This window comes from Mustela lutreola, chromosome 2 (assembly GCF_030435805.1).
Source record: "Mustela lutreola isolate mMusLut2 chromosome 2, mMusLut2.pri, whole genome shotgun sequence".
NCBI lineage: Eukaryota > Metazoa > Chordata > Mammalia > Carnivora > Mustelidae > Mustela > Mustela lutreola.
This window is the reverse complement of record NC_081291.1, coordinates 32,771,381-32,783,537: the sequence shown is the minus strand read 5'-3', so window position 1 is coordinate 32,783,537 and position 12,157 is coordinate 32,771,381. Positions and strand designations below refer to the sequence as shown.

The following is a 12,157-nucleotide window of genomic DNA, read 5'->3' as shown; positions in this document are numbered from 1 at the left end:
GTAGATGAAGCAGATAAGCATCTTGCTAACATGCCAGAACCCACCCCCACCCCACCCCACAATGGATCTGGGTAGAGCCTGAGATTGTACATTCCTAACAGCCTCAGGGATGCTTAAGGCTGCCAGTCCAAGGACCACGTTTTCTGTACCAGGGCTATATATAATTTGAGTTCTCAACCCTTGCAACTTTAAAAAGACTTCCTTGTCATTTGTGAATGCCTAATTCATTGTGAATGCCTAAAGAACCATGCTAATTACCATGTCATAATGTTTTATAATTTTTGTATTTTTATAATACTTACCGTTTATTTCAAACGTTTCTTTTTAAAAGCAAGCTGGATGTGATCACATTTTAAATTCCAAAGCCCGGAGAGATAAATGTGGAGTTTGTGGTGGCGATAATTCTTCATGCAAAACAGTGGCAGGAACATTTAATACAGTACATTATGGTAAGAATCTGTTCCTAAAGAACCAGGAGACGGAAAATGGTCAAAGTTTAAAAATTGTTAACCACAGGTAATAGGTCAAAGTATTCATGTCAGGCATAAAATCAGTCTTGTTAAGGTACATTACCCGTCTGGCTAGAAGACACCTAATAGTAAGAATTGTTATTGCATTCCTTGGTTGTCCACCTTTAACTCCATACTCAAGAGAAACTGAACTGTGTTGTGGAATACTGAATTGTGACTCAATTCTTTTCAGGTTACAATACTGTGGTCCGAATCCCAGCAGGTGCTACCAATATTGATGTGAGGCAGCATAGCTTCTCAGGGAAATCTGAGGACGATAACTACTTAGGTAAGATGACACATCTCTTGCCATTGGTGGGGATTCTGCTTCTCTGGGGCTGTTGGCAGATGTTCCTTCCTAACCCCTTGTGCACACGGAGAGCCGTTGGGTGTCCTGTACTTTCATACTAGTAGTTGATCTTGAAATTCATTCTTTTATATCCCCCTCCCCATGTGTATAACCTCAGAGTAGTATTGGAAGAGTCGTGTAGTTACCCGAGTCCATGTCAGGGGTTCATTCTGGATCATAATAAATAGGAAGGCCCTACATCAAATTCTGAAAGCACTTACCATGTAAGTTTAGCATAAAAATCATTGTTGTCTTTGAGTCTTCAAAAATAACAATAACAACAGCAATCTGTCCTGTGGGTAACTGGCTAGCAATTTTTTCTTTTTAAGATTTTATTTATTTGGGGGGCGCCTGGGTGGCTCAGTGGTTTAAGCCTCTGCCTTCGGCTCGGGTCATGATCTCAGGGTCCTGGGATCGAGCCCCACATCGGGCTCTCTGCTCAGCGGGGAGCCCGCTTCCCCCTCTCTCTCTGCCTGCCTTCTGCCTACTTATGATCTCTGTCTATCAAATAAATAAATAAAAATCTTTAAAAAAAAGATTTTATTTATTTGTTTGACACAGAGAGAGATCACATGCAGGCAGAGAGGCAGGCACAGAGAGAGAGGGAAGCGGGTTCCCCGCTGAGCAGAGAGCCCGATGTGGGGCTCTATCCCAGGACCTGAGACCGGACCTGAGCCAAAGGCAGAGGCTTAACCCACTGAGCCACCCAGATGCCCCTAGCAAATGTTTTATTAAAGATATTACTTGCCCTAATTTCTGTGGTGCCAGTTCTAACCAATAACTGACTGGTGGACTTATTCAACATTTCATTATGCCTGCTTGTTCCAAAATGTTCTAGGGTGCAAGTTATTCTCATGTCATGGCTAGAATGGCCTACCTTGTTACCTTGTGGATTCTTCACCCTTGTCTCATGTCCAGGAATATTAATTCCTATCTGTCCTTCTGTTTAAACCACAATGCACCGTCAACCCTGTGTTCATTTCAATAGTTGGCCCAGCTGAGTTCCACGTCAACTTATCCTTCTGTAAACCACTGTGATTATGAAATTTCCCAAGCATTTTTAATTAAAAGAAAGACAAAGGGAGTGCGGTCATGACTGAAGGGATTCAGCTGGTCACCTTGCACAACCAGCCTCCTCCTAGCCATAGAGAGCAGCACGGCTTGCCCTCTGATCTAGAAGATCTCATAGCAGTCTGACTGGGCGGTGACTTTTTAAAAGAAATGAATATACTTGTCCTCGTACAGTGTCTAGACAAGAAAGCTATTTGTGCATCTGAATTCAGCCTCTGTAGAGGGTCTCTGTGCACATTTATACACAATGAACTAGTCCATGAGTCTTCACTGAATCAGATTAGAATCAGAATCTGTATTTTGGAGTGTCTACATGAAATCCTTGATAGCTAGGCAATGATCCTTTAGCCCGGCATGCTGATCAAGTGTAATACATACACATGACTTCATTATAGCATTTTCTGCAGTATGCCATTATTCACTCATTCACTTCTTGAATATGGGCCAGACACTCTTCTAGGTACAATAGGCAGAACAAAAATAAGTAAGTTAAAAATCACTGTCTTCTTGGAACATACTTTTTGGTGCTAGGAGAGAGACAGTAAGCAGTAAGTTAATAGGTCAGCCAACTGTATACTGTTAGAAGACGGTAAGTGGCTATCAGAAAATAGAACATCATAAGGGAAACTGGGATACTGAGGGTGAGTTGGGAACAGTGGAGCTGAAGTGTTTAAATTGTGGCAAGAGGAAACAGGTTGATTGGGGGAAGAGCATTCCAGGCAGAGGGAAAGGCCAGTGCAAAATCCTTGAAGTAGGAGCATGTCTGGATTATTCCAAGAATAGGGAGAGGCCCATGTGGCTGCAGCTCCATCAGCACAGAGGAGAGTTCTAGACGAGGCTGGTCATGCAATAGGAGTAGATCACATAGGGCCATAGAAGCATTGAAAAGACTTGCTTGTTTCTGGGAGACAAGGAGAGCTATTGAAGATTTTGAGCCGAGGAATGATAAGATATCATCGCATTCGTATTTTCAAAGGAGCACTTTGGCTTTTAGATGGAAGAAGGGCGCAGAGTAGATACAGGAGGACTGGTTAGAAATTATTGCAATAATCCATGGGAAAGAGACTGGTGGCTTAGTCCCAAGTAGGAGCAGTGGAGGTGACAGTACATGGTCAAAATCTGGATATTTCTTGAGGATTGGGTCATCATGATTTTTCGATAGATTGAATAGGGTATGTGAGAGAAATAAAGAAGTCAGGGGTGACTCCAAGATTTCTATCTGAGACCCTGAGAAGATGGGGCTGCCATGAACTGAGATGAGACAGTTTGTTCCTTATTTACCCATATGGCCACTAGTGTCTTCTTTTTTTTTTTTTTTTTTTTTTAAGATTTTATTTATTTGAGAGAGAGAGAGTGCACAAGTGGAGAGGAGGGGCAGAAGGAGAGGCAGAGGCGGGCTCTCCACTGAGCAAGGAACCCAATGAGGGGCTCCATCCCAGCAACCTAAGATCATGACCTGAGCCAAAGGCAGATGCTTAACCGACTGAGCCATCCAGGCGCCCCATTGTCTTTAGGTCAGAGGCTATGTCTTTATACCGTAAGCTTTTGATATAAAGCCTACACATATATGCGCTAAGTAAATAATTGCTCACCTGTTGAATAGTCACTGCTCGTGTTCTCTTTACTGAGGATGTACAATGTGCTTAATGGGGGATTGGATTACCACGGAAATATACATAATAGTCCTTTCTTTGAAAGGCCACAGAGTCCTACTTAGAATCATTTACTCAGTGGTTGGATCAGATTTTCCCTAACCTAAATATCCAAATGGGTGGTGACTTTATAAAAGAATGAATGGAGTTCTGGAGGACCCTTTTCAAAATTATTTTTTTGGGACTCCCACATTTTCCATGCCACCACTGAGCAAAATAGATCAGGCATTTTTCTGCACGCACTGGGTTATAAATTTTAAACATGTGGCTGCTGCTGTGGCCTTACTACTTCCTAATTAAATCCAGCGGCATTGCATGCAACCTCCTTTATTAATTAATTTCCTGGAAGCCAAAAGCCATGTTGACCTGCTTCTTTCTTCTTGAAAGGGAGAGAGATGATTCTCTCTTCTGCCCCTTCTTGGAAAAATCTCTTTTCAAGTAGTGGCCTCAGTTCAATTAACTTCATCAACCAGGCGAGGTACCTGAATTGGGCAGGGCCTCCTGATAACCTTTTATGCCTCACAGGAGGTTTCTTAATCTCTTTGTCAAGATTGAAAGAAAAATTAAAGATTTGTCATCTGGGAGAGGGAGTCTGGAGCAGTCATGGCCCTTTAGTGGAATATTATGGTAAAGTCACCTGTTGGCAAAAGAACAAGTCTCTGCAAGCAAATGCAGAGTGGGCAAGCATAGATGGCCAGTCACAGTTCACGGAGTGGGAAGGTCAAGACCTCAGGGCCTTTGAACCTTACACTGGCTTCTTAACAAGTGAGGAAGAACATGGCATCATCAAATCCGAGGTGCATAAACACTTATTCTTGGCTTGAAGTAGCTGCCGCAAATGCTCTAAGAAGGTTTTCACACCCACAGCCGTTCCGTTGCTAAGGCATCTTCATCCTTATCCCTTTCGTTTTTTTTAAAAGCCAGTCAAGCCACACTCTTTCCACAGGTGCTGGTCGAGGAGGAATTTCCAGGAGGGAGGGCCTTTGTAGCAACCCAGCTCTGATGGGTGAAATGGCGGGGAAACCAACCCAGGAAATTAGCTCCCCTAATTGCATTAGTGGAAGGTTGGGCAGTAGACGGTCGTTTGTAGGAAACTATTTGTTTCACAGGGTACCGAAGCAGAAAGTCTCCCTGTCAAAGGCCGTCGTTTCACACAGGCCGCTCCCTCCTGTCGGGTTAAAGCCAAGTCGCACCCAGAGCCACCATGTTCGCCGTTGAGGAGAAAAAATAGATCCATTTCTGTGATACTTCTTTGTCTCCAGTGCACTTAGCTCTTGATTAATTGTGGCAGTGGGAGGACAGGAGTCAATTCAGTTTGGGATAAATCACGAAATTCATTTCCCCTGACGATTCCTTTTTCCTTCCTTCCCCACCAACTACAGGGAGAGGGAGCATGCAAGAGAAGGGTGAAATGCCCCAGTGGGCATAAGTCCGAGAGGAAGCCAGGGGAGGTTGGGAAGGAGCCCCAGAATTAACCTACAACAGACGACTGCTCTTTGAATGAGCACAAAACTGGATTATCCTGTGATTTACGGAGCCGATCTTGTGACATCTCATTTCCCCCATTTTGGTGAGACGTCAGCTGGGCAGCTAGCATGCGACCTCACTTGAGAGAACTTAGTGATTGTGTCGGCAGCATGTCCGGCGGTCACCATGTGAGTGACCCACATTAGGAGGCAGCCTCAGGATGTCTGAGGGGCCTCGGAAACAACCTCACCTCCAATCAGTGACCCATTGAAAGTCCGGCCTCTTGCATGGCTGGTGGGTCTCACGCTACGGCGACCATAGGGGAGACAAGGTTGTCAGAGCTTTACACTGACAGGGAGACAGTTATTCGGCTGGAAGCACTCTGGTCTCCCTGTGATAAATGTCAGGCCCAATCAGTCACTCCCTCTTTCGGTGTCATTGATTGAGCACCTACGATGGGCCAGGGTCTTTCTTGCGGTTACAAAAATGCATTTTTAAATGGCCGCCTTCTGAAAGAGGCTCACGTAGTTGAGGAAGACAAACGACTTAAACTGTTAAACATCATGAGCTCAATGAATCTGACTTCACTTTGTGCATAAGAGAAAGCATGCGTGAATTCATTCATAGAACAGGTACTGGTTGATCGCGTTCTTAGAAAACTTCGGTCGTTAACAGGCTCTGGAGACAGACTTGCCGTGACTGGAAGTCACCTGGCCTTGAGAGAGTATTTTAATAACATTTAAGTCGTGCTTTTCTCATCCCTCACTGAGGCAACTGTGAAGGTGTGGTAAGGAGACAGTGCATAGGAAGAATTCCGAGCTGCCAGCAACGTCTCGTTTAATGTCCGTAACGAGCCAGGGAGAAACTCGTTATCCAGAGGAAGGAACGGAGGCTGAGAGGTTCCATAACTTACCCCAGGTCACGTAAACTTGTCAGAAAGTGGGAAGAGTTGGAATCATTCTTGGTCTGACTTTAGACCCTACACCCTTAACCACTTCACTTTTCTGCCTCAGTGTGGAAACAGGTATGGTGGATATGGGGATGTAATGACTGGGAAGTGAGGTTTCTTGGTGGGAGTGAATGGTGAGGCTGGGAAGATTATGCTAAGGAGTTTGAAGCCAGTTGTTAGGTATAGTTGTATTGAGGAGGGCGGCTATCAAAGGATTTTGAGTTACGAAGAAGCAGCCAAGCTTTTGGAGGGTTTGTGTTTTTAAAACCTTTTTCCTGGGGTGCCTGGGTGGCTCAGTGGGTTAAAGCCTCTGCCTTAGGCTCGGGTCATGATCTCAGGGTCTGGGATCGAGCCCCACATTGGGTTCTCTGCTCTGCGGGGAGCCTGCTTCCTCCTCTGTGTCTGCCTGCCTCTCTGCCTACTTGTGATCTCTGTCTGTCAAATAAATAAATAAAATCTTTAATAAATAAATAAATAAAACCTTTTTCCCTCTTACCACATTCTTGCCAACCATTTCAACTGAAGGCATCTCATTCTTCCCTCAGGACCAAGATGGGGCTTATCTGAGTGGGTGCAAATGCAGTCCTGGGTTAGGGACAGAATTCATGCGCTAACTACTGATCCTAGAAAGAGTAGTACTTCCATCAGCATGTGACCAAACGAGTGAGCATGGGGTTGCCACGTCCAAGAAAACGAGGCCCCTGCTGCTGCTGAGCCACCAAGAGCACTCAGAGCTTCATCTCAGCCCTCAGTCATCTCTGCATAACGGTGCAATAGTGACTTTCCCTACATCCTCTAAACCTCCTCCAGCCTGCCTGGTGAGAGACAAGATCTCACCTGCATCAGTGAAAGAGAGGTTAGGGTCCGGCACACACCTCAGGCATCTTCGCTCCCCGTCCCGCAACCAGAGACCAATGTCACGGACCTGTTGCTAAGACGTGACGCTGCCAGTGATTCGCACTCTGTGTAGGTTCTCGAGCAGACCGGGTTGGTTAATGTTGGCACCCGGGATGACATCTGTTTGCCACCCGAGTTAAGTTTCCGCATTCCTTTTGTTCACTTAAATCCACGGCCTGTGCATTTCAGGGTTCCCTCCCCACTGAGATTTGCTAATTGTGCACAACTTATAAAAGGTAAGAGGGCCTTTCTCTGATACTTCGTTCAGGACCCAAATGTTTATAGCTCTGATTTATTGAGTTCTTGTTCACGTCAAGCCCAGTACTCAGGAGGATTCATTATCCAAGGAGCAGTAGTACTGAAAAAAAAAAAAAAAAACAAAAAAAAACCTAAACTAAACGAAATGGTACTCAAAAAGCCCAAATTTTATAATAAATACTAGGGGGAAAAGATAGGACGGGGATTTTATCTGGAGAAATTGATCAAAAAGCATGAAAATCGATTTTTTTTCTTACAGTAAACAAAATTATGTTTTCATGCCAACCATGCATATATTTTTAGATTATAGGATAAATCGGTTGATAAATATTCTTTTTTTTTTTTAAAGATTTTATTTATTTGACAGAGAGAGGTCACAAGTAGGCAGAGAGGCAGGCAGAGAGAGGAAGGGAAGCAGGCTCTCAGCTGAGCAGAGAGCCCGACGCGGGGCTCGATCCCAGGGTCTGGGATCATGACTTGAGCTGAAGGCAGAGGCTTAGCCCACTGAGCCACCCAGGTTCCCCCAGTTGATAAATATTCTTATCTAAGTTTTCTGGTTAAATTATGTGATAGCAGAGTAGTGCATTCTTTGCTTAGAGTTTGGATTTAACAGTAAAACCTAAAAGGAGTCATTTTTGTAAAAGCTTTCTGGGGCTGTATTTACTTTCTTAATAGTCTCCCTTGACACTTAGATAAATAAATCATTTCTTCTGACTGTAGCTTCTCTGTCCATTTTATTTACTTTCTGTAAGTTTGTAACTGGTCTAATTTCTTCAAGTTCTCAGTTGGCCAGTATTTTGGTGCTTGACTCCAGGACTTTTCTAACATCACTTTTTCAGCTTTTCTGATTGTTTCATCTTTTTCAAGATCTGCGGTAGATTCATTCATTTTTCTAAAATTAAAAAAAAAAAAGTTTATTGATCATGTACAATGGGCTCTTTTTGAAGCTGAGATATAGCAGTGAATAAAAGAGTCCAAGAATCCTTGCCCTCATGGGGCTTACATTCTTGGTTGGGGAGAGAGAGCGTAGACAAGGTGTTATGAAAGAAAATTAAGGTGGGAAATGGGATGGCAAGTATGGAATCTGTGCTGGTAGTCGGAGGGGGTTTCATTTTTAAAGGAATGGCCTGGGAAGATGTATTAATTATCTTTTACTGTATAACCAATTGTCTCAAGGCATAGTGGCTTAGAATAACAAATATGTACTATATTCCAGTTTCTGTATGTCAGATTGAAAATAGTATAACTGGGTGTTTCTTTTTTTTTTTTTTTAAGATTTTATTTATTCATTTGAGAGAGAGACAGTGGAGAGAACATGAGAGGCGAGAAGGTCAGAGGGAGAAGCAAACTCCCCATGGAGCTGGGAGCCCAATGCGGGACTCGATCCCGGGACTTCAGGACCGTGACCTGAGCCGAAGGCAGTTGCTCAACCAACTGAGCCACCCAGGCGCCCTAACTGGGTGTTTCTGGTTTGAGGTATCTCATGAGGTGGCAGTTAAGACTTCATTTAGAGGGCTGCCTGGGTGGCTCAGTTGGTTAAGCCACTGCCTTGGGCTTAGGTCATGATCCCGGATTCCCAAGATCAAGTCCTGTATTGGGCTTTCATCTCCATGGGGAGTCTGCTTCTCCCTCTGACCTTTCCCCCTCTCATGCTCTCCTTCTCCCTCAAATAAATAAATAAAATCTTAAGAAAAAAATTCATTTAGGGCTATGATCACATCTAAAAGCTTGATTGGGGTGGGCAGATCCACTTCCCAAATGCCTCATTCAGATGCTCTTGGCAGACGGCTTGCTTTCTTCACAGGAAGTCTCTCAGCGGGGGCTGCTTGGGCTGCCTCCCAACATGGCAGCTCAGTTGGCTTCTCCCAAAGCCAGAGAAAGAGCAAGGCAGAGCCACAGTGCCTGAGACCTGACCTTGGAAGTCACACTCTGTCATTTCCTCAAAATCCTACGGATTACACAGTCAGTGTGCTTCCATGTGAGAGAGGACAACACAGGATGTGAATTTCAAGAGGCAAAGACCATTGGGGCCATCTTGGAGGCTGGCTGCTGCTCTAGGCCTCACTGAAAGAGTGACATTTAAGCATCATGTCGGCCACGGATTTTCAGATTCCCATATCTGTCGAGGAAGACTAACAAAGAGCCTATTGGCTCAACTAATGCTAACAAAAAATAGGGATATTTGCATGGGAATTAATTTGTAAATGTTTAGTTCATTAGTACATATTTTCAGATTATAAGGCCTCTGTTTCTATCTGTAAGGCTGTAATATGGGGCTTGTGTATCAAACCCCACACTAATTAAAACGCTTATATTTCAGTAATAGAATTACAAGGGTGGGTTTCTTTATCTCCATTTCAAAGATGAGGAAATGGAGACGGGGAGAGGGAAAGTGAATTCCCAAGTCCTCATAGCTGGCAAGTGGCAAAACTAGCCTTTGAGTCCATCCCGTCTGACGGAAAAGTAGATCTTCTTTTTCTCCGCATTTTGCCTTTCAGAATGCTCTTTTGTATTTCAGACAGCAAGTCACTGGCAGCCAATCAGTGAATTATCTTTTCTCATCTACAGCTTTATCAAGCAGTAAAGGTGAATTCTTGCTCAATGGAGACTTTGTTGTCACAATGTCCAAAAGGGAAATCCGCATCGGGAACGCCGTGATAGAGTACAGCGGGTCTGACAATGTAGTGGAAAGGATTAACTCCACAGACCGCATTGAACAAGAACTTTTACTTCAGGTAAAAACTTGACCATGAGCCCATGACCCTTCCCTTCCATGTAGTGTCACCGGACCTGCAAACGTCTCCATTTTGTCTGCTCATTCCAGGTATTATCGGTGGGAAAGTTATACAACCCAGACGTGCGCTATTCTTTCAATATTCCTATTGAAGACAAACCCCAGCAGTTTTACTGGAACAGTCATGGGCCCTGGCAAGCGTGCAGCAAACCCTGCCAAGGTATCAACTTGTCAGTGGAGTTTTGGGGATTTGAGGTTTTGATGTTTTTGTTTTGTTTTGTTTTGTTAATTCTTTTTATTGATTTTTCTTTGGCGGCAGCCCAATGCATGTAATCTATAAAACTTTTTATCTGCATGATTCTCCTTTCTCTGCATCTTTCTGGTTATTTTTGGAGGGCAACTTGAACTTTTTAAGGGATTCAGGATATGTTGGGTTTCCTCTCCCTACAAGATTCATATACATGTGTGAACCCAAGCAAAATCAGCTTTGCCACTTTCATTTTCCAGAGACACAGACTTAGTAGTCATATTATATGTGATTTGTCTCATTTCCCTTTGCCTAAATTAGGGGTCAGCAAACTATAGCCAGTGGGCCAAATCTAGCTTGCTATTTGGCTTTTATGAATAAAGTTTTATTGAAACATGGTTACACCATTTTTACATATTATTTATGAGCATCTGCTTTTGCCCGATAATGGCAGAGTTGAATAGTTGTGACAGAGATCATACGGTGCACAAAACCAAAAATGTTTACTATTTAACCCACTAAAGAAAATGTTTGCCAGTCGCCCTGGTCTAAATAGTTTCTGGAATAGGTTACTTTCTCTGACTATGTTATTTTCTTTTTCCTCCTTGCCTAGGGGAGAGGAAGCGAAAACCTGTTTGCACCCGGGAATCTGATCAGCTTACGGTTTCTGATCAAAGATGTGACCGGCTGCCCCAGCCAGCGCCCATTACCGAACCTTGCGGCACCGACTGTGACCTGAGGTGAGGCCAGTGTTTGTTTCGTGGTCTTTACTGTGAGCTGTGAGGGTCTTGGAGGAGGGAGGAACAGAAGGAGGAGGTAGTGGTCTTTAGTTCCCCTTCCTTTTGTTTCTGTGAAATAAGCTTCAGCCAAGTTTCCATCCCTCTGAAACCAATTATCCAAGACATATGCCTGCAGATTTCTTGTTCTTCCCCTAAGAATTAAAAATAGCTAATAGAGTATGGCATTTGCCAAGAGAAGTTCTCATTTCACCCTCACAACTCAGTGCTAGGCATTGTTATGATTGAGTCATATCTTATGTAAATGTTTGGTACGAATGTCAACAGAAAATGGGGAAATGTCATCTCTCAGGGTACCCGTATGTTGTTCCCTATACACCCAGACTGTATATCACCCAGTAGAAGAAATCTCGTGCATATGAAAGTTGCAATGCCCTAGTGTAAAGTTATGGAAGGAACTAGAAGAAAATCTTCATGCAGATGTCTAGATACAGAAAATACTCTGTGTTTAAGATTAAATCTGAGATAAGAAATAGCGCGTACAGAATAGAATTCTAAAGCTTTCCCGTCTACCTTCAAGGTTGACGGTGTCATGTTTGAATATTAAATAGCTTGGGCATTGCTTTGTATACTCTGAATGATAGTTAAATGCAGGTAACATGAGTTGAGGCTTTAATTCTCCTTTTACAGAAGAGAAATTAGCAGTGTAGAATGGTGTGGGGAATTGTGAGGATCTTACCATTTATAAATGCAAAGTGAATACTTAAGCTTTTTGCAGCTTTTTCTTCACAATGCCAAATCTTAGCCAATGATATTGACAGCCTGTAGTGCTAGAGTAAAGGTTATAAGGCCCTCTCTGGGCTCCAGGAGAAAAGAAGAGTACTGGGATCAATTAGTAATGTCTGTCATGCGAGTAGGTGGGGGAGACATGGCACGAATGCCTCATCTTTGCCAGACCTGACATGATGGCTTTGACTTCAAAGCCCAGGCTCTCTCCACCCTCACTGTACTTCATGCCTACACAGTGTCGCTGACCTGTTTGTTCATGGGTTTGTCACAAAACATGGATAAGTCATTGTAGAAAGAAAAAACCCAAGACATTAAAAGGCAGGCATTTACACTATGCAGTTTTAATTTTTGTTATAGGTAAGTAATATACTTAAGAGCCCATTGCTTCAGCCAATTGAGTTAATTTAGTAAATTAGAGTTAAAGCCTTTTCAGAAAAATAATTAGTTATCTAATTGCCAAACTATGTTACTCACAAAAAACCTGACAGTCACTGTCAT

General features: G+C 43.4%; 1 protein-coding gene across 5 annotated transcripts in view; it reads left to right on the top strand.

Annotated features, from left to right (window-relative positions):
* The window catches only part of ADAMTS9 (ADAM metallopeptidase with thrombospondin type 1 motif 9), a 164,176-nt gene that overhangs the window by 56,496 nt on the left and 95,523 nt on the right, over positions 1–12,157 (top strand). For all 5 annotated transcript variants that reach the window (XM_059161434.1, XM_059161432.1, XM_059161433.1 and 2 more), the window contains exons 15-19: positions 332–449; positions 703–798; positions 9,721–9,887; positions 9,977–10,106; positions 10,747–10,873. In XM_059161434.1, the coding sequence (XP_059017417.1) occupies positions 332–449; positions 703–798; positions 9,721–9,887; positions 9,977–10,106; positions 10,747–10,873 (638 nt within the window). The remainder of the gene's footprint in view (positions 1–331; positions 450–702; positions 799–9,720; positions 9,888–9,976; positions 10,107–10,746; positions 10,874–12,157) is intronic.